The sequence below is a fragment of the Bombus vosnesenskii genome, unplaced genomic scaffold (genome assembly GCF_011952255.1).
Source record: "Bombus vosnesenskii isolate JDL3184/JDL3185 unplaced genomic scaffold, Bvos_JDL3184-5_v1.1 scf7180000013314, whole genome shotgun sequence".
NCBI classification, from domain to species: domain Eukaryota; kingdom Metazoa; phylum Arthropoda; class Insecta; order Hymenoptera; family Apidae; genus Bombus; species Bombus vosnesenskii.
In genome coordinates this window covers 710,800-733,361 of record NW_022882960.1, presented here as the reverse complement: position 1 = coordinate 733,361, position 22,562 = coordinate 710,800, and the positions used below count along the sequence as shown (strand labels likewise).

At 46.8% G+C, this 22,562-nt stretch overlaps 1 protein-coding gene across 1 annotated transcript in view; it reads right to left on the bottom strand.

Annotated features, from left to right (window-relative positions):
• The window catches only part of LOC117235042, a 145,285-nt gene that overhangs the window by 37,063 nt on the left and 85,660 nt on the right, over positions 1 to 22,562 (bottom strand). Inside the window, exon 3 of the mRNA XM_033496706.1 lies at positions 8,189 to 8,251. Coding sequence (XP_033352597.1) covers positions 8,189 to 8,251 — 63 coding nt within the window. The remainder of the gene's footprint in view (positions 1 to 8,188; positions 8,252 to 22,562) is intronic.

Below are 22,562 nucleotides of genomic sequence, written 5' to 3'. Positions count from 1 at the left end.
CGCGTGCCCGCTACACACCGGCGAGCACCGATAACTCATCGAGACCTCTGCCCTTACAACGAGCCATCACCGTGAGAGGCGCGTCCAGGCCCCAACACGGGATGATTAATGAACGACCGCGAAATGTACTCGGATTAGCGTCGTCCGGCGTGCCAGAGCTTGTTTCTGCGCGCAACTTGTAACAAAGATTCTTTTCATCAGTCATCCAGATATTTCTGGGCCGTTTAATGGACCGGACACGCTGCAGGAAATGTACCGGCCGCTTGTAGGGGATCGTTGCGAACGATGCTCGCTTCTGGCGGACTAATAACGATAGGGGGCATCTTTGCGTGGCGCTGCTTTCGTGTTCGTCGACCTGCTCACGGGACCACGAGGTATGTATAACATACGATAGAAGACTCGTCTTTGTTACATGCAAGAATCTTTTTTGCCACACCGTAAAGATAGTCGAAGATTAATGATCGTGATGTAAGCAGGAAGCAAAGTATTGGATTAACACTTTACTATCTGCGTGATGGAAGGATTCGTTTTATCGATACACGCTATTAGTTACAATCTTCGATGGATGATAGTGAAAAATCGCCCGCGCGGAGGTCGCCTTCGTCAATAAGAAACTTTAAGTCACTGCCGATTTGGTCAATGAAATGCCTAGAAAACACGATTATCTCTTCGCATTCCATCGACGTTTATCCGCAAAAAGAAACATCCAAGGTTTTAAGTTCGCTCATTTATAGCTTCGATAAAGCGCGATTAAATCCCGCGATTAGTCTTTATCAGGTCGCAAGAGTCGGAAGTTAGACAAATTTCATGGGTTTTTCAAGCAACGCCGTTTGATCTTCGAGTATCCTAATCCTAGTCTGTGGAGACGGCAATTCGTCGACGCCTCGTTCCCGTGCTCGTTCCTTTACCTGACTTCTAACCTCTGCCGTGCAAGCCAAAGCCCGGCGGCTTGATGGATGGACCGACGCGACGTCGCGTAAAATATACGCGCGTTCGCGTCGGCTGAGAGGAGAGCTCACTCGAGCGTAGCGGTGCTAGTTTACGCGCTCGAGTGTCGAAAGAAAAGTGCTTGGTAGTGATGACATCAAGCATGATTAAAGGATGTTCGTCGTTCGCCGAGTTGAAAATCTTCTCTCAATATTTTAATCGATGATACCAGTTTTCCTGAAGCAAAACTGATCGACTCTATTTTTTATCAATTTCTCAATTTCATATGTAAGAACGTGATTAATATTCGACTTTCAAGAGACAAACGATAATCTATCCATTCGTTCGAAATCACGGTCATTAAAAATCCACATCAGTCTCATTATTCATCAAATTACGTAGCTTAACCGAAGAGTATATCATAACTTGGTGATTGAATCCCGGCATCAAGCCCATCGCTAGTTGGAAATTCACAAGTCGGGACGAGCGCATTCCGCGTCTTCCGAAGAGACCGAGAGGCGGTTCTCGCAGTCATGGTCGTCGAAGCCGCCACGTCAACGAAACTATTCCCGTCCGTTGGTCCCATGAATCTTTTCCACCGTCTTACCCGTCAGCCCGAACCTCACGCTTTTCGAAACGTCGCAGCACTCAAACACGCGCCTCCGCGACAGATCGTCGATGATTTGTTATCGAGGCGTGTCACGGAGGCGTGAGCGCGTCGTACGCTCGATCTACGGGCGAAAAGCACGCGGCTAGCCTCTTCGACGAAGGTGAAACTCTCGGGGACGGCCCTCGTCGTTTTCCCGTGCCATTCGTGTTTCGCAGACACTCGTTGAAAAAGCGTCACGATTCGGACACGTGTTCCAAGCTCCTAGTACTTGCATTTTACGAATGACGATTCTCTTTGGGCGCGGCGCGCGTTTTCGTCGCGAGCTTTCACGAACGTATACACTGTTTCACGAAGCATTCTTTGATGTTCGAATAGCTAGCAAGTTGAAGTCGAAAAGTTGGACCTTTTGTCGTTGGAAATAGTTATCGGAGAAAAGGATAAGACAGAGGAAATGCAGAAGATATTGCTCAGCTATATATACAATGTGTCGACGTTGCGTAATAGAGCGACATGGATACAGATTTATATTTGGTAGCTTCTTCGAAGCTAACGCGAGTTTGGTTGACGCCTAAGAGGGCCTGTCGTCGACCTATAAGGGTGGTATTTGACCACGATGCCACGTAAGCCACGACCGCGACGACCCCTGTCCTCGAGGATTTGCCGCGAAAACCCTTCTCGGTTTCGGAGGTGATCAGTCACTGGTGCCACCCTCCGATCCGGCTCCAGAGTAAACAAACTTACCGAGTAGGCTTGACCGTGGGGCGAAGGTGGCGGGGATCGCAAACGATGTGTCGAAGCTTTGACGAATACGATACGGAAACACGTTTTCGTTTCGAGGGTAATGGTAAACATTTGGAAGATATTCATGCCGATATTATTACTTCTACACAGGGAAGAGATCGAGTAGAAGAGGAAGAAGCTGGAGAGGAATTTTATTTCCATTTTCTACCACGATTGTAGGTATAAACATCGCGAAACAAGAGCTCTCGATATACCTATTTCCCTCTGAATCTCCAGATCCAAGCACGTCTATCGTATTTATAGTATTCCACGGCGTGTAGCTTGCGTGTAGCTTCGTCACGGACTATGACGAACGATCCGAGTTTATCACAGTCGTACGGCCAGCGAATGGGCTAATTTTTAATCGAGCAAGACCGCGGCCGAGAGGAAGAGAGAGAAAGTTCTCGAGGAGAGACGTTCTTCTTTGGAAGCTGGCAAGAGGAAAGAAACGCGCGGGGAGCAACCGATACCGCCACTTAATGCCGCGGCTCGAAATTAATTAAACTTTTGCGTTCGTTCCCGGGACCGACGGCCAAGAAGTTGAGAGGGGGCGATGGTGGAAATAAAACGTTGATGACACGGCAAGCCCGGTTCCGCAAAGCCCGACCCTGCCTCGACACCGTCGCTCCTTAATGGGAAAAAGGTAAACGAATTCTCACGCTGTTCCCATCGCTTCTGATAAAATAAAACGGACCCTGCGCCTCTCTCCTTTAGCTGGGCGCCAACGAGCGGAGAACAAGGGTGGTAAACACGCGCCATCGCGTTACGAAGAGGGTTTTGCATCACCGAGCCTTTTTCCCCAAATATCGAATGTTGGAAAATTTTCCTGAAATTGGAACACTCTTTCTTCGCTCGTATAATCGTCGCTGGCGTAGAAGTTTCGACGAGAGCAAGAGGACGACTGAAGAAGATGATTGCGTGATTAACTCTATACAGTCGTTTATCACTTGTCGTATATTTCAATTTCAGCAAGATTTGACTAATCGCATTACAATGTGATTACGGTAGATATGGCTTTTGACGAAGTCATGGCGTAGTGGAACAGGTAGAAGTTTGTTGAAATAGAAATATACAATATATAAGTGAAATTTATGAAATGCTAGATTTAATTCCATGCTGGCTTGAAGACGTTCCCTTGTATAACAGGAAAGACTAATTTGATTCAACCGATAGATAGGCGAAAAAGGTTGTACAAAGAATAGGGACCGCTACTTTCCGGGAGAATGGGCTTGCTAACGAGGCCGCTATCTTCCAATTGCAATTGCTGTTGTTCACTGTCAAGTGTAATCCATGTAAACGTCATGTATGAAGTAACTCGGAATACTCGCGGGTATATCATTAAACTGAAAATGAAACTGACGTTTCGTTAACATCGTTCCCGGTTCGCTCAAGTTCTAGATGAATATCTTCCAAAGCGCATATTGCGCGTTTAAACCGCTTCATATAAAAATTATAAAGAAAGCCAGGATACGAAATGGTTGGATATAAAAAGTTCACGAGAAAGTGTCTTCATTTCGATCTCGTTAAGAGCGTACAATAAAAAGGTTCGTGTTAAGACTTTACTTTTGTGAGGCGTGGCCCATTCAATTAATGTCCATGGAACAAGCGTGCTCATTACCGGCCCTCCGCACCTCTATAATTATCGGTACATCGCTCAGAGTACAGAAGCGGACCGGTTCGCAAGGCCTTTCCGGTTATTTAATCGCGTGCGCGCCAGTCACACGCCGCTTCAAAGCGATGTATATTTATAGGTTCGTTAGTCGGAGGAAAGGAAATGAAAGAACCAGCGAAAAGCTGCGAGATCTCCTAGAACCGACGCTGCTCTTTTTCCCTTTCCGTGAACCGCGTCTCTGATTCCCTTGCAGAATGTCGCCGATCAAACGAAACCGCACGTTTACCGGCCACTTCCGTTCGAGGAAGCCAGACCAACGTTGTATTCTGAGCACGTGCTATGCGTGACAGATAGCTTTCGGCAACTATCGCAGGTAATCGCCATAGTATCGAGAAGTTGTTCGTGGTTTTATTTTGGGCCGACATTTTGATAGCGATTACTCTCATTAGATGAAAATGCCGTGAACGCTAACGATTTTAGATACCCTGCCGACTGCGCAGCTAATGAAATCTGGATATAGCCAGAAGCACAGTTTCTTTAGACCAAGAGCACCCAAGTTCCTCTAGCTCCAGATTCGATTCGAGTACAAATCAAGATCGGAACTCTTAAATCTCGCAGGAATGGGAACGAAGCAGCAAGGTTCTTTCTTCGGTTTTGATTGGACCGCCGCCGCCGCAAAAGCGGTCCAACAGTGGTACGTAAAATGATCAACCGGCAGGGGAAAGTTTTCTTTTGGTTGTTGTTGGTTGAGGCGATGGTACAGCGTGGCGCCACCTTGGCGGCGGTAGCAGCGAACAACCGTGTAAAAAGCGACGAAATCGAGAGTGTCGGTGGGCCTGGCAAGGAGACACGATCCGAAGAGGGATGTGGAAAGAGGGAACATCCTATAAAACAATTGACGCGCGCGGGGAATCAAGGAGTTACTCGATAAACCTGTTTTCTACTCCGCCAGCCACCATCGAAATCCTTCTTCTACCAAGCTACTCCAAGAACTGAATGAAAGGACCTCCTTCACGAAACTTCGTTTCCGATCTCAATGCTTTCTGTACAAAGACACCGAGGAACTCTATGTTCTCCGTGGAAATTAATAAAATAAATCCATCCAAAGGGACTCGGTGGTGGATCACGGGGAATGGAAAATACGATGCTTATTGGGCGAAATAAGGGGGATAAAGGTAACCGCAATGGCAGCCGGGAGATACGTGTCGTTACAAAGGAGTCGTCTCTCGGAGGAGTCGGATCTCATAAACTCAGCCAGCTCGTTGCGATTTCTCCGGTGATTCAGTCGGCCGGGGGCAAACACAATCGCGTCGAGCAATTTTTGCGACGGTTTGACGGCTCCTCTTTTCGCTTCCCTCGTGGCTTCCGCGCTGGCGCGTCCTTATTCTCTAAATTGTTCCCATTCGAGGATGAGCCGGTGGTTCGTCCCTGAAAGGCTCGTTCGCGCTTATAAATCTCAGCCCGGAGCGGTGACGTCGTGGAGGAAGAAGAGACGTACGTACGGAAGAGAGAGAGAGAGAGAGAGAAAGAGAGGAGAGAGAGAAAGAGAGGTGACACAGAGGGAGAACGGGGTAGGTGAGAAAGAAGACGCGCGTGAGAGGAAAGGGAGAAGCGATTCCCACAAAGCGCTCCACCCGCCTCTTCGCCGTTGCAAACCATCTCTTTATGGAGTCAGCTCTGATCCGCGAGACGCGGGAATCAGAAAGAAAGGGCGAGCCGAGAGGATCGAGGGAGAAAACGCCGCGCGGCGAGGACCCGACCTCGGAATTCCTAATTCTACGAAACCGTCCAAGAATTCCCGAAAGGTTCCATTCACCAGGCTGGGCCCGGGCATATCATTAGCACCGTTTCCAGGTACTCCGAGGGCCTGCGGCCTCGTGTGAATGGTAGGTTTAGTGACTCTCTTTCTGCCTCTTTTCTCTCTCCTTCTTCCTCACGCTCTCCGATTTCTTCGCTGTGATCGTTGTCTCCTTGCTACCTTCGTTCTTTTCGAGTTCCCTCGAGACCGTCTTCCTCCGGTTCTACTTGGTTTTTGTATACTCAGTGAGAACTTTGTTCTTTCTTTCTCATACGTTGCGTTCCTCCGAACACATCGAAAGTTGGATCTTTTTTTTCGATAAATTCTGTTGTATTACGCGATCTTGGAGATTATTCGAATGGTCATCGAAGAAAGAATGAACGGCCGGTTCAAAGTCGTCGAGGTGCTCGAACGGCAGAGAACATTGACGCGACACGACGCGTAGCCTGTTCGTTTTTTCCCTCGGGCGTGTTACACGTCTGGAGCGTGGTCGAACGAGAAAGAACGAGAAAGCGTAGCACGGTGGTCGTCGAGTGGGCGGTTTTGTTCCGACGAGACCCGCCGATTTACACCGTATGTCGTTTTTGGCCAGGCCAGGATGCAATGAACGGGCCCCAGGTAACCGTACAGGTACGTACCGAATCGACAACGACGACGACGACGACAACGACGACAAGGGAACCCTGCTGCTGAATGGCCAGACGAGGACCTCGTTAACTATGGCCTTGGCGCCGTTCGAGATGTCCGCTTTGATATCGCGTCTGAAAAGTTCCAGTCGGCCCGTGGCCGCTCTCTCACCTTCGTCCTTCTCCTTTTTTCCTCTCCTTCTGCTCTTACTGACTTTTTACTCCGAGAGAAATCGAGTTTTACGTTCGATCGATCGACTCGAGCATCTTCTCGTCCACCGATCTTCTGCCTAATCGAGTATAAGAACGATAACGAAGGAAAAAAGTACTTGTATCCAGAAGAGTTGAAAGATAACGAAGCTAAGCATGTCAAACAGTAACTCGAAAAAGGGATGGTTTTACATTTGACGCGTAGTGAACGAATCAGTCGGATATTTGTATCGTTGGCAGCGTATCCGACTGTATCGAAGCTAAATCGATGGACTGTACACGGCACCTATTTGTTCTATATTTGTTCAATGAGTTTCGAAATCTCCATTCAGTCTGTTCAGCCGCGGCTAGTTCGAGAACGGTTGAATGATCGATGTCGTGGGTGGTCAACAGCGGAGGACAGTTGTGTGAATGAGTCCAGTGTTCGATGACTCGTTTATGTAGGTCGTTATCAGCTTACACGGGAATATCCGAATGACCCGAGCTTCGATGCTCTGGCAAAAACCATTTATTGTTCCGGCCATTTATGAATTCGAGCAGAACGTGCGGCAAGTGATAAACGCCGCCGATAAGAAAACCGATTAGGGGCAAATAAAACGGTCGCGTGTAAGATCGAGGCATAAAGCGACCGAAACACAGGGAAAATCAATCGATAATGTCGAACACAACGGTTTTCAATTTTTACCGCACCGGATAAAAATCGACGATCAACTATATACGCGGGAAAGGGGGAGGAGGTGCGCGCGTATCGATGAAATTCGGCTCATGCGGAGGAATTTACGACGCAAACCTGTCATTTAACAAAATTACGCGTCCAAGGTAAATTATTGATTCTTCAATCGTTTTGATTGCACTGACACGATACACCGTTCGGCCATCAAACACGCGATCATTACGCCAGATAAAAAACATGTTCGATATCGTAACATGTTCGATGCAAATTTATTCGCTGTTTGCCGGCACGCTTAAAAAATTATTTCAACATCGGCAAACAGTTTTACACAAATGGCTGCGTTGTCGTTCGAAACGTTTACTCACTACTGACCAGTGTAAACCGGGCGCAAAAACGTTTCGAATCTCTCGTTGATATTTTTCCCGTCACGCTCTTTTTACCTTTTTCCTTTTTTTCCCCTTTTTTTTACGTGTACACGTTGCCCGACATCGCGATCCAACAAATTACCATTCGAAATAAAATTGGATAGCGAGGTTCGATGCCAAATCTTGAATCATGCTAAGGAACTTAGCCAAACGTTTCGCAAAAGGCGGTCCCGATTTATCATCCAACTAACGTTCCTCGAGTCGTGTAGATACGCTTGTTCGTGAGTTCTCGTCTAATCAGCTCGCGATGTTCTTGCCGCGAAAGGTTTCGCTTCTCTAGCAGCTCGTTAGACGCTCGTTTTGATGTTACCGACGTGACTCTCACCGATCCAATTATTAATAGCTCTACCCGGATACCGGTGCTGATTTTTCCAAACGATTCCCTTACTCGCGAATTCCAGTTATTAGGTAAGATTTCGCTGCAATCGTGTTTGCCTCGGTTTCGACCCAATTTCGTTGAATAAGTGTTGTCACGATGTCGGACGGTGGTGTACGATGATATAAGTAAGGACGGAGGGAACTGTTACCTTTCAAATAGTTGGCAGGTGATGGTTGAGCAGCATCCAAGATCGTGTTGAAACCAGTCAAGCCTGTAAACGACGATTCGTATTAATAGTCTATTAAGGTAACAGGGTTACCGGGTATCGGTAGAACGAGTTGATACGCTCGTCTTGCCAGTGCAATCCTAATTTCCGGGAACAGCTGGCTGGTAATATCATAATGATAAACGAGCAATATTTCTCGATTAGAATTTACGATCGTATGGAAACTTTAGCGATCTCCCAAAAGCTCTTCCAAAATTTACAGAAATGCTGGCTGTTGCTCGTCCGGTATCGACGATCGCGTGACAAGGGTTCACCTTGGATCGTTCGTGGCGGGAACACGACCGAGAAATAGGCAGGTACATGGGAACGAAAGCGTCGACGAGACCAGCGATAGAGACAGGGCGTGTGACGCGGCCGCGGGTTAATAATAATTCGCGGCCGGGTCGCCGGTGTTCTGATAAGATAACAGGAAAGGCTGTTGGTAATAGGTGGTAGGTAGTCGACTAGCGATGCGAGGCAGAAAGAGAGGGAGTTACGCGTATATCGACGCTACGGTTTGGCGGGAAAACGAGGTGCATGGTGGAAAGAGGGATCGTTGGTTCGCGGCGTGGAATAGAGAGCGCGAGAAGAGAACGGAAGAGCGAACGAGGAGAGAGAGAACTAGGCGTGTGCGCGGCGTAGAACATACGCTTCATTAACGGATCATCTCGTGTTAATATCTACTTTATCCTGGGGCTGACCGTATCAGCTCTGGCCAGGCGCATGGATACCAACGGATACCAACAGGACGCGCGGCAGGCCTGCAATCTACCCTATCTCGCTGGCGCATCATCGTCCACAACTCCAGCCAGTGCTGTACCAGGAGCAAGAGAGAGAGGGAGAGAGGGAAGGAAGAAGAGAGAGCGAGAAAGGGAGGGAAAGAGAGAGAGAGAGAGTATGTGTGTACCGGTCGAGTCTTCCCCTCCGACCGAACGATTCGACCACCGCCTCGATCCTCTCTTCTTCCTGTTTCGAAGGTTCCTTCTCTTTTCGGCCAATCCGCCCTCCGCGTTGTCCCTCCTTTCTCTCTGTTTCATCTGTAGAAACGCGTCGAACCGTCAACAACGCTTTACTCCCACGATCTCAGCGCGCGCGCACACAGATTTCCTCATTAACGCGCGACTATGTCGGGCCCCAGGATCGATAACGAAACTTCACCGGTGGCGATCGCCGCGGTAGGTGGTAAGGTTGCGTGTAATTGGACATTTTCGTTCGGCCTCTATCTATCGCGCGCAGAATGTAATTGCCGACGAGTCGTCGTGGTCGTCCTCGTTGTGTCGGCCGAAGTCCGGATTGACGGTAGAACGGTATCCTAGTAGACTGGCTTTCACCATCGATGTATATTTGTGCGGACAAGATTGACCACTGTCCGCTGCGTCGATCGATAGCTTATCGTCACTTCGAGGACTTTAGTGACGTTACTTGGCGGTAAATTCAATTTTAGATCTCTCGTCGAGCCATTCCTTTCTTTTATCAAAATTAATACCTCGATAAAGTGAATACGATATCCATTATGCTCGAATCATAATATCAACACACTCGTTTATTCTCGCGTGTTTAAATAACCTTGGAACAAAATTCCTCTGTGCGTGAATACTTCGAGCGGGTGCTCGATAACAAACGATTGGCGGAGAAACGCGAGTATGTTCGATCGAATCTAAGGTAGCGCGTTCGCGAAGTCTGGCTCGAAGGTGAAACGCACACGTAGAGAAGAGACACGAAGCGCAAAGGTAAACGCAAAGGTAGCCAACGTTAGGGGGTGGCGGAGTTACGAGCACCACGGGGCTAAGCGCGCTCTGCGGCTCGTATAACATCGTAATCGCAACGACGGTAATAACGTCTCGTAAAGTCTTTTTACATAATCAGCATTACTCACAATTTAGGGACGGAATGGGCCACCGAGAAGATAGCGTTGCCGCCCGGTGGTGGTAACTCGTAGGGGTGGCTTGTGGCCTGGTAGCACGGACTACAACCCCTCTTTCTCTTTCATTCGTGCCTTCCGTGGCCGATGACGAAGTGGGCATAACCACGTGCTCGTGGATACGCTGGCAGTCGAGAGCAGGGAGGGGGTCTAGTTAGACAAACGAGCCCCTTGCGGGGTGTTCCAAAGGATATCCTACCAACCGAGCGTATCGTCGCTGCCTGGCCATTGCCTGCAGGATGTGTAATAGTATGTACGTACTCGCGTAATATTAGAGCTCCCTCGCAGTTTGTCAGCCCGGTTATTCGCGCGGGGGAATGATTAGCGAGTGTTACTTCCATTATTCGTTCAATTTTGGGGTTGATCTAACACGGTTGTTGAACAAGGGCTGAAAATCGCGTACGTCTCGTTTACGCGGTTATTAAAAGAAATATTCAGAGATAGAAATGACAGGAATAGAATAAAGTACGTTCGTCCAACTATATATAATATTTTATAATACGGTAACTCGTTACGTCTCGTCGATAATGTTTCTTATATAACTGGCCAAGTAATGTGTTTTTCTCTTTCTCCCTCAGTCGTGTTACTAGTTTCTTTAATCAATAATTGAAATAAAAAATAATCAGGTTAAATCATACAATATATTCATTACGCTACAATTTCATTCTTTTGTAGCTATAAACGGGTTACGGCCGCGAACGGGAAGGGAACACCTCTGGTTCTTCGAGCTCGCCACTTTATATAACCCGGAACGTGTAATGGTATGTAGGTATTTCGTAATATTACGCAGCGCTTGCAGTTTCTATGCCGTTAGGTCGGCGGAGGAAATGACGAGCGAGAGTTACCTCCATTACACGTTCAATTCGACTACGAGACTGCAACGGCGCGCGGTAAGACCCCCTTCAACGAGTCTACCATCCTATATATTCGAATATTTTCCTGCCATTACGTATAATCATTGCTCCGTAAAACGCAAGAATCTTTTCTCGGTCTACGTACATTGAAAAATACCACGTCGCAAACGTCTTTGTAATAAATTAAATTTCTCAATTGTCCATCGAAATTTTTCAATTACCCCTGAGCCGCTAATACGAGGACAGGGTCGGGTCAACCGATTAACATACTTAACTTCTCAGCTCAACCAAGCATCTCCAACTACCGGTACACATTCCCCAAGCGTACCGTGAAAACGTTACAACGGTCGAATGTAACGATACTGAAAGACCCGAGAAAGACCGACGTAAATCGTCCAGAGAGAAAGAGGAGGAGAGAGAGAGAAGGTAGACTCAAAGAGTTCTCTAGGAGGATGTTTGTCTTGGAACCGATGTAGGAGAACGCGGCTAAGTCCAGGAAGTGGGACTGGACGACAGAGGAGAGCAAACCGGATGTGGTAGGTGGTAGGGTGGGTGGGGAGAATAGTAGGTTGGTCGAGGTGGTAGTCAGCTGCTGTCAGTCCAGTCCATCCGTCCGTCTGTTCTGGCTTGGTCGGTCGTGGTCCGCAGTCCGTTACAGCCAGACACAAACCCCACCGCCTTTCGAGGTCGGAGGTGGATACACGCTTTTCTACTTAGCGAACGGACACCCCCAAGGGGGTTGAAGGCCGAGACCCACCCTAATTGCGTCCGAGAGACCGGACAAAGCGCGACTCGTGTATGTGTGCGCGCGAGCGCGCTCACCATCGGCGGAGAAGCCGGTGTGCAAGGAGAAGGTTGGTGGAGGTGGTTATGTCCGGAGCCAGCCGTTCAGTTCCGGTTCCCACCTCTTGTCCGTCGGCGTACTGCCCTCTGGCGGTCGACACGCTGTACTACAAAGTTTGGCGGACTGAATAAACTTGGCGGCCGACCCTCCGAGAACTTGGAAAAACCGGACAAGCCGGAGTGAAAAGCCTCGGTCGGCCCGGAAATGAAAGGGAACGGAGAGACGAGCCGCGGCCAGTCTGATACTTCATGAGCTCTTTTGCGCCACCATTCCTCCACCTCGGCTAACATTACCCCACCGTTGCGGCCACGTCCGTTCGACGCGATGAAAACCAGAGTCGAGGCTGTTTGTTCCACGGTCGAAAGTAAAGTTCTCTTGATATCTCGTATTAACGTTCGATACTTTCCGCTTTTTACAAGACAGGCAAGCCTTGCGCCGTTTTCTCTACTTTTTAAGAGCCTTCTCTCCCCCTTCCCCCCCTGCCCTACCTATTATCCGTGAAGTTTTTAGGTTATAGGAGAAAAGTATTTTCGAAGGCGACGTGCCATATTCCGATAGATCAGAACCAAACTCACCGAACTGAGTACGTATACGGAAGGCCGGGATTACGGGTAAAAAATTGCACAGTAAACCGTTGTCACAGACCGTAGACAGGAAATATCGTTATGAATAGATTGTAAGAGTAACTACGTGGAGTACTAGCGAAGCGACAACCGTCGATACACGATATACTAGCTACGATATTCGTACTGGATTTGACGTAATAACGCAATGTTATACCTCTTTCTACCCCAAACGGCAACAAAACGAAATAGCTTTTCAAACGTCCAACATATTCATCGTTTTCAGTGTTTTAACGTAACGTCTATCGCGATCATAATTTTCTTCTCTTTTAGGCGCGTAAAAATTCAGTTAACCTTACCTTCGTCATACTCGTTATTCGATAAAATTGAAACGCCGTCGATTCTTTCATTTACACACTCGTACAATTTGTCCCCATAGTCGAGTCGAAGAAGGAGTCAATCAAATCGGATGTCGTAAAAAGGCAATCGTAAGAAGATTCGTACGAGAGGACACCGTGGCGGAAGGTCGGCGTTGAGTGGAACGCGATATCGGCGGTTGTCGCGATCGTAGCGCCGCCTGGAGCACAAGGAAAATTCGATAGAGGCGGAGTTCGAGGTGCGGCTTCTCCTCGCATGCTCCTCCCATGAGCTCGAAAGCTACCCACGGTACAGTCGAACGGTGCCTATGGATCTCAGAAGCTTGCACGACGACGACGGGAGACCGTAGCGCGCCCTGGCGACGAGCTCTGCAAACGAACCGGCAAGTATTCCACTAGCAAGAGCCGAGAGCCGCGGACCTGTCGTCGTTCAGTACCGATTCGTTCTCGATTTCTTTTTTCACGGCTAACCTATGAGTGAACGGAGTGTTCACGGTTTTCGCTTATTGATTCATCGTTAAGGATTTTATTAGGAAGATGCTGGAGGTTCCATGATGCTGTTGCCATCGAATGTTTGAGGTATGCTTCACGATGTCCCAGCAGTTTTCGGAGGTTATGCCTGGAGGTATAGTATTCGATAATGTTATTTACGTTGCAAAATAATATGACGTAAGTGATTCGGTGGCGCTGCTGTCGAAGCAGCTGCGAAAATATTTATATGCCTATATAATATATGCTCTTAATTCCTATTGAAAAAGTAGCTTTTTGGAAAAGATAAATTATTGGGAAGTTACTACAAAGTGTTACAAGTTTCGTAAATATTCCATATGAATATTATGTCTCAATAGACAGTGCGAAAAATGTAAATACACATTTAAATGTAGAAACATTGCAAGTATCGTCAACATTCTCAAATTCCTATCGTACCAACTGTCCCATTGCTGGTATTTATCTTTTTCCAATGTTTTATTTATTACATTTTTTCGCGTCGAAGGGTCCCATATAAAAACGTTGCTTAATTGGCAAACGACAGTGACAAACGATAAAAAGCATTGTTCCAAATTAAACGAATTAATATGCTTGAAATTGCGCATTGTTGATACACGTATCGTACCGTGAAACACGAGATTCATGTGTACATGTATGCCTTTTTTTCCCGACCCTGTTTACATCACCGTCGTTTTTATGAGAATGTAATTACTCGGTTTGTAACGAATACAACGCGAATTATAATATATAGTCCCGGTCATTTATTACGTACAATTGCTTGCATTGATTTTCTACCGTTCCGGTAACCAGACCCGTTCCCAATGTCTTACATTTTCCACTTATAAACAGTTAGGCGCTTCGACCATGATAGATGCCGACTACCACCTGCAACTTAATCACGCTAATTAAGGACTTCGCCATCTTAGCCTATTATTAATCTTACCCAGCGCTCCCTCTTGATTCTCGGTGGATTGCGTTCAGCGCCACTGAATCAACTTACATGTGTTACTCGACCATTACGCAGCCGTTATAACATTTTTCTTTTCTTTAGTAAAAAAGTAATTAAATACTTTTTTTAATGGAGAGTATCTAGAAATTTTATCACGTCGTTATTCTATAAAGATACGGCTGTGTTGGTTATATTTGTTCGAAGCTATAATGGGAAAGAAATAGTAAAAAAAAAAAAAAAAAAAAAGGAGACAGAATTCGGCTCACGGTGAAACGAAGCGGTATAGTACAAGGTGTATCGATATCCGACCGGAATTGAGATTCAGCTTCGTAGATCGTGAACGACCGTTCGGACGATGGGAACGTTCAGTATGCCGGTCGTAGCTCTAATGAAAAATAGGTTACCTTTTAGTAAACCGTTTTATAGTACTGTAGCCGGAGGGAATGAAGATCAATAAAACAGCGAGAGAAAAAGAACGATTTGAGGGTGGCTCCGGTTTCAAGGCGACGATGGCAGGGTCGGTGGGTGGCGATGGGGAAGGGTGGACAAAATAGGGGTAGTAGGAGACGCAGGGCGGGGTGAAACGATACTTCATTCAATTTAAATGAAACTCGTATTAACGGTGTGAAATCAGCGAATTCAATTAGGCGAGCTTTTATTAATACAACATGATTAATTAAACAATACCGTGAGAGGGGGTGGTGGTGAAGTGTGGGAGACGATGGTTGAAGGTTCAGGGACTCGCAAAGGGTTGTCGGGAGAGCGGCAGATGTTCGTGGCGTCAACCAAATTATTAAATGTCGTAAGTTGCGCGCCCCACTTCGAGGCAGGGATTGTTGTTAAATTCTTCCCGCTTCTTTGGCGAACTTATCGAGTTTCAGCAACCCCTTTACTTTTGCGATCTTGGAAAACGACGATGCTTGTTTTTAACGATTAATTTTAATTAAATGTCAGTTTCTTTGCGCCAATTATAAACATCCATTTCTTGTAGCGTAGTCGAAAAAAAGCAGCAGTTACGCGAAAATGTATACATCCTTGGCGTTATTCTTGACTACGTGGTTGCTTGTACTTACGTTCTACGACCTTGACTTTAACGGGGTCGGATCAAACACTTAACCGCTCTCTCATTAATGTAGAAGCAGATGTGAATGCACGCGGCCAACGACGCATGTAGCCTCGTATATCGTGTTTTAGCTATTAGTCAGCCACTCGAAATTTCATATAATGCCTGTCAATCACCCAGCAGTTATTTGTCTCAGACAATCGCCGTCCTAACGAGACAGAACCGTGAACGATTATGCACGGATTTTAAAGGCATCGATCATTCAGTCATTCTGATTTTCAATATTCAACGCGAAGATCGCTGCCTGGTTGATTGAAAAATTTCGGAACGACCGAACGATTCAATTATTGGCAATTAAATAAACATTTTATTAGAGCAATAAAGCTATTCGAATAACTAAACTAATACGAATAACTGATATTAGTAAACTGAATCTTTTAAACTTTCAAAATTTTTATTGAAATTTTCAATATCGACGGTTAGTTTAGAAATTTGAATTTTAAAATGTACACTTGGCGAAAAATACATGGATTTTGTCAATATTATTTTGTGAGATGAATGTTCTCGCACCTGCAGTCGAAGGTAGAGAATCCAGATGCCCTAACTCCGTATTCCGCGGCACGATTTTCAGCGGACACTCGTGTATTTGTTTACGAAGGTACTGGTGAAACGTGTCTGTAAGTGGAGCGGAATTTCTCTTTGTTCTCGCCGAAGGGAACGAAAGCTCTCCGTAGCGAAGAGTATTTTCTACCTGAAGGAAAGCGACACGAAGGAACTTAACCGAAAAATCACCCCTTGAAAAACGAGCCTCTCCAAACTTGGCCAGGATATTAAGTCTGGAACGATGCCCTAAGATTGTGTTTCATACAATGGATTTAGAGATTAGGCGAAATGCAAATGGCGCAGCTGTGTTGATCATGAAATTCCATCGAGAGTAGGTAATCTCTGGTCGTTTTCGCTCTTCCTTCGATTTCATAGAAATTTTTCGAGGTAAACGGTTTCGTGGTCGAGATGTTTCGGAAGTTAGGTTGTCGCGTTCCACCGGAAAGATCCCCTCGGTTGCCTGGCCCCTTCATATCCGGCCAAGCACACAAGCCAGAACGTTCTAAGGTTTAGACAAACTTTTTCAATGAAGATTATTCCGAAGTCTGCTAACTACTCGGCGAGCTCCCTTGAGGGCTCCCACCAACTTTTTTCATTCACGTAACTTTGCCGGGCGTCCGCGGTCTATCTAAAGGAGAAGGAGCGGACTCTGGCGAGAGCATATCGCGGCTAGGAACACTGGAGACGAAGAATCTGGCGTGGTTATACGCGCATGTTGCGTTTATTGCCATCTTAAAAGTGTGTTCGCCGTCGGTGCGAGTAGATATTAGCCCTTGAACTGCGCAATATTTCCGCCGACCGTACTTGCTGCGCTTTTGCCTTGTCAAACGGTGCTCGCGTGGTCGTTCGGGGTCACAAGTACGCAGTTGAAAAAGATCTGGATCGTACGTGATATTTGATTAAACTTTGTATATGAGAATCCATAACGTATTCACGGAAATGAGGATAGTATATCTACCATATGTACAATTACGTCATTGATAAATAACGTTTCTCATAAATAGCTTCGTTGTAGCCTGCAGTTATAAAGAGCTTGCCATTCTATACCTTTTTATATATCCTACGTGTCTTTCGAGTATAGATTCCAATCTCTGTTAGTTTCAATTTCGCTCGTGTATTCTGTCTGTTCACTCGTGAGAGGAGTATCGAGTACCCGGAAGCGGCGTTTTCAATCTCGGCATAGAGTCGGCAGATGACAGGCCTTCTTCAATTACGGCCAATTACCGATCTCACGTCCATCGAAGACGCATTACCGCAACGAGTGCGCGTGTATGGCATTCGCGATCGACGAGATCTCGATCGCGGGCACGTCCGGTCTACGTAACCGCGTTTCATCGTGCACACGATGGAAGGACGACACGCGTGGCGAGCTTGTACGCCGAGGAAGCTTCCGGTTCTTGCGATTTATAGCTGTTTAAGTGTCCAGAATCTAACCGAGGACTTTCTCGTTCTCTCTTCGAAGCGAGCATAATGATTGTAAAAGGAATGCGCGCACTCAGGCATGGTCACGGCGCACCGCGGCGCCACGTAATTGGTCCGTCATTCTTCGATCGCGTCAAAATACACTCGGGTCGGGATAGAAAGTTTACAAAAGGACAGTGGAGAGGGCTTCTGAAGGATCTGATTAGCGACGCGTGGATCGTTTCGAAGCCGTTCGATCGTTTTGAAGCTCCTGAAAGGTGGAAAGGGACGGGACAGGGCGAGCAGGCTTTCGCAGGCGGACAGGTAGGAGGAGACGGTGCTCGTTCTCGGTCTTGATCTTCTCGGAGCAGCGACGTTTGACGTTCATTCAGGCTAACCTTCCGAGGCAGCCTCTTTTCAACGGCAGAATAAGCCGACCAAGGGCCGTGACGCAGCCAGCGTAGATAATTGAACGTTTCAGTGGCTGGCTGCCACGAGTAATAACGGTATACATACATGCATACACCTGATTACGAAGAATAGGGAGCGATAGTGGCGCGAGGGTTGTAGGGCCAAACCTATACACGACCGACGTTTCGTCTCGTCGAAACGTCTTCATTATCGTCTGACAGCGCTGGTTCAGTCTCGACCTCTCGAACAGAGAGCCTCAGGCCCGTGAATTTGGCCCGGGAATAGGATCGACTCGCGGACGATATACAGTGAGCTGGAACGGATACCAATGATAGGTTGATTTCGACGTTGTCACGGTGACTCCAACTTCAGGATGACTTGCTAATTTCGACGGAGTTTACAATCTATGGAAAATATTTTTTTTCGTTCGTTTGGGGGTACGGTGACGCTCCTTTCGATGCTGATTAGGGACTTCGTTCTACAGTATATAGAAAATTCTTTGGGATATTTATATCCGTGAAAGAGGTCTCGTTAAGGATGACGATGCAACTTTGTACAATTTGCAAAACTTCATCGACGAAGAAAGAAAAGAATATTTTGTGTCCTCGAAACTATCCCGATGTTAATGGAAGTTAAATAAGGCGGTGTAATTCTACGTAAGTCGCAAAAAGGGGACTCGCGGTATTTGAAATGCGGTGGTACGCGTTTGGCGCGATACTCGAGCATGATTATGACGTCGCATTTATATCCGGACCGGTTGCTGTCACAACCACTCCCGGACTTTGTCTTCGGCGTTGCAAATAACGGCGCCGGTTGCATACACATTCCGAATATTGGCAATCGGGGGCATCGCATTTAATTTGGCCCTGGCGGCGTCCACAGGAAACGACAAACATTTTGTTCAAACATTTGACAAACACTCGTTGTCCCGGTCGGGCTCGTTCTGCCGTCTGCCTCGGCCGAAACAACTCTGTCGCTTCGGCAAACAACAGCGAAACCGAGACGCCCGGAGAAAAAGAGGAAAAGAGATGGACTCGGGGATGCTTGTTTTGCTACTATCCGTGCACCGAAGTTCGTTGGGTTGCATACCTTGGGGCGTTCGTCCGCCTCGTCGACCTCTTTACCGAGCTTCGCTCTTTTTCCAACCCCTTTCCCCCATGCCATGCCAGTTTCCTCTCTTTACGCGCTTTGTGTCGTCCATTCTTTTTCTCGGCTGCCCCGTGTGGCTCTGATGTAGTTATTGCCCGATCTTCACCCTACTCAGCTCTCGCAGCGTCGTCCAACCACTGTTTATCGTTCACCTGTGCGTTATATTTCCCCTTGGTCGCGCGTTGGATTCTATTTATTCGCTAGCAGGCCACGCTTCCTGTTGTTTGCCGAATAGAGAGGGATGTCTTTCGATAAGGTTACGTCGTGCGTGCATCGATTCGTATCGTGATATTCATTGCTTTTCATTTCAGTCGCTTATGATGAAGATGTTTTACGTTACGAGTCATCGAGTACCTACCTGTCAAATTGTAAATTTTGTTAATACAATTAAAACTCGAGTAAGATAAGGGAATATACGTATAAAAGGTTAAATGAGTTATAATTTCTCAGTGTCAACGAAATGAAGGTATATATTCCGTGCTAATAAGAAGCGACGGAACAGAATATGCATCGACAATCTTCGGTCAAGGACTCGCGATTAAATTTACATCGTAAGAGCAACGAGACCCAAGGAAACCAGTTTCCAGCCACGAAAATTAAAATTTAAGGAGCGGTACACAGGTGTAGATCAATTACGCGCGATACGATATCCGGATCGTGGCGAGCACGAGTTCGCGTTAAAAATAGAAGGGTTGAACGTTCCTCGCCGCGCCGGAGTGTTGATCGTGCACGAGCTTATTCCTCTCGGACAGGAAAATAGAGGAGAATCGCGCGCCGCTATTGTAATAACTATTAATTAGCAGGCGTTCGTGACGTTATCTTTCCGTCACTCACGGAATTCCCGTGCACGTTTACGGAGGAGCCAGGCATATCCTGCGGACTAAATGGGAACGTCACGGTGCCCGTGTAAGTGGCTTGTCTAACATTTTGATTAACACGTCCCTGCCAGAAAGACGAGGAGGCAGACCGGCTCGCGAAACGCAAAAGGCAATCCCCCTCTCTACTCCTCCCTTCTCTTTCTCTTTTATTGTGCGTACGGACGTAGGTTGGTATTAGCTTGTCAAGGAGAAGGCGGACTGTCACTCAGAAACCTGAGAGACTGTCTGACTGTCAGAGGTATACGCTACGTTGGGTTGGGCCCCGTGGATCGATCTGTTAAAAACATGTTTACACGCTACCACCTCGCTTTTCACCTCGTCTCTACCTTTCGTCTCGCATCACCTCCCGCCTCTACGATCTCGCCGATACTTTCTTTTTCTTTCATTCTTTTTTTCTCGACACCCGTGTTTCACGATTTCGTTCCCCTACGCTCTACACTCTATACTATAAAGCCTATAGCATAGTTCGTGACCAACGAAATTGGACTGGCAAGCTCGTTGACTATTTGCTCTTTCAAACGAGCATCCGAATCTCGGAATTAACCTTTCCTCCCTACCTGCTTGTTTGTTCGCTTTCATCGATAGCTGCGAATATACATAATAGGCGATTGAAAAGTAAGGTAATTAGACTCGTAATACGGCTGCTGCTTCTGCTGCATCTGCTGGATGTCGAATTACGAAGGAATGTCGATTTCTCTGTGTTTCGCTCATTCGATTCATCCTTGCTCCCTCGAAGCTCGTTCTCGTTGTGTATGATTTCGAAAAGTCTTAAAATGGTATGCACGAATTATTGCAATTATTTATACGAATACGAATTATTTAATATCGGGAGACGTCGGGCATGTTAGTTCGATGGATCGTAACTGTGTGCCGGAATTGCCAAGCAGTCCATTTGATTTTCTTGTCGAATGATTAGTTTTGTATTTCGTCGCGTTGAATTATCACATAACTCGTAAACATCCCCAGACATGATTAAATTTTCGTCGTTTATTCGTTGTCGTAATCGTCTTGAAGTAATGCATCCTGTAGTTTATCTTGTCGCGTTCAGTTTCATCCACGATCCGGCTCGCAATGGTGGGCCGAGGCACAACGGTATATCCGATCGTTTCTCATTAACCGCTCAAAAAACGTCTAATTACCAGGAATCGATCGGCTTGGGATCGAATCATCGTTTAAATCTCCTCAGGTCGTTATTAACTGGCCGACGATATTTTCCCCGTTCCACGATCCCGAACCAGTTTCGCATTCGTGCTTTCCTCTTTTCTTCGTGTATCAATCCTCCCTGTGACTTTGGCGCGGAGTTTAAAATGCTCGCCGCCTTAAGTGCTCGCCTTAACAGGTGTATACTAATTAACGGCGTTCTTCTTTTAACGGTCTTCCTAGGGAAAAATGAAAAAAAAAAAAGACTGTTCACTTATCGACCTCCGGTTTCGTTGCGATTAAGATTCCTGGGTAACGCAATGTCTCGATTTATAGCTTCCCGTTACCTCCGAACTCGCTAACATTACCTAGCACTCGCTGTTTTTTTATATTTTCTCTATGCTTCTCGGAAATGCCTGTACATCGACAATTAGCCCGTGGTTCCGGGCATTTTTCAACGCGAGTTACCAGCGGAGCAAGTGACGTACGCCCGACAAATGGTCGACCGCCTATTTTCAGGCCGAGCTCTTTCGCTCTGCTATGCCGGGGCAAATAAGCACACGGTTTATAGTGGAGAGACGAGGGGTTCATGGCGTTACTTATGCAACGCAAAACGGCCCGGTGGAAGAAGAGAGGCGACGTGACGTGGGGATCAGCGGCTAGGGAAGGGGGAATCTAGACTCGACCAAATTCATGCCCTCTTAGAATACAACCCCTGTGCGGAAGGGTCGCGGCCACCCTATATTACTTACGTAGCCCGCCCTCTCGCCCCCTTTTATGTACGCAGAGAGTCCCGCGTATAATACTCCTTTCTGCTATAAGGCAGCGCGTATGAGGGTGGCGCTGCCTCGCAGGATCAGTCTCTTCTCAAATTACCCATCGTTTAGAACTCGTTTTCACCCGTGAGCGCAAGTGCATACAAATATCATTGGGCTGATCGGCTAGAAAAGACGGGTCTAGGGTGCGCGTGTTTCGTGACGCGTCGAGGGAGATGAATTAGCGTCGAGTCGATTTTTAAGTGGACCACGACATCTTGTTTGGATCGATAGACTCGACGATTATTCGAATAGACGTTATTTGAGTTCTATCGTTATATAGCTTTATAGAATATATAAAGAATGGAACTATAGGAGAAGAAAAAACACGCTAAGTAAAATAGTTCAAATATTCATGGTGTTCTTTCGTGCTCCTCAAAATTGTAGAAGTACTGATCGTTATGATATTAAAATGTTGACGATTTTGTTCTAAAATTATTAACTATACGTTGCTCGTATCCATGGTTGTTTTTAATTCATTGCTAATACTGGCAAGATCACTTGTCACTGGCTAGGTGATCCGATTATATCGTGCACCGATCGAGAAATCCTTCGAACGTTAATCTCATCTGTCGAGTCGTTCCATGGACAGGCTCCAAGGAAGAAAAGCCGATCGCGGGTACACGGAGAGATAGAACCCAGCTAACGCTCGACGACGCATATTTCAGAGCGAAGATCGCGATTAAGGGTATTTAGTCGCGTCGAACAGGCAGCAGGATCCAGAAGGTCGGCTAGTGTCGTCGACTCGAGACCGATCTTACGTGTGTAGCCTCTCAAAATATAATGGTCACAGACGGTATTCTCGATTTTACGCCTATCACGGATTACATTCATCCAATTATTCCAGTTAAGGATCGTGA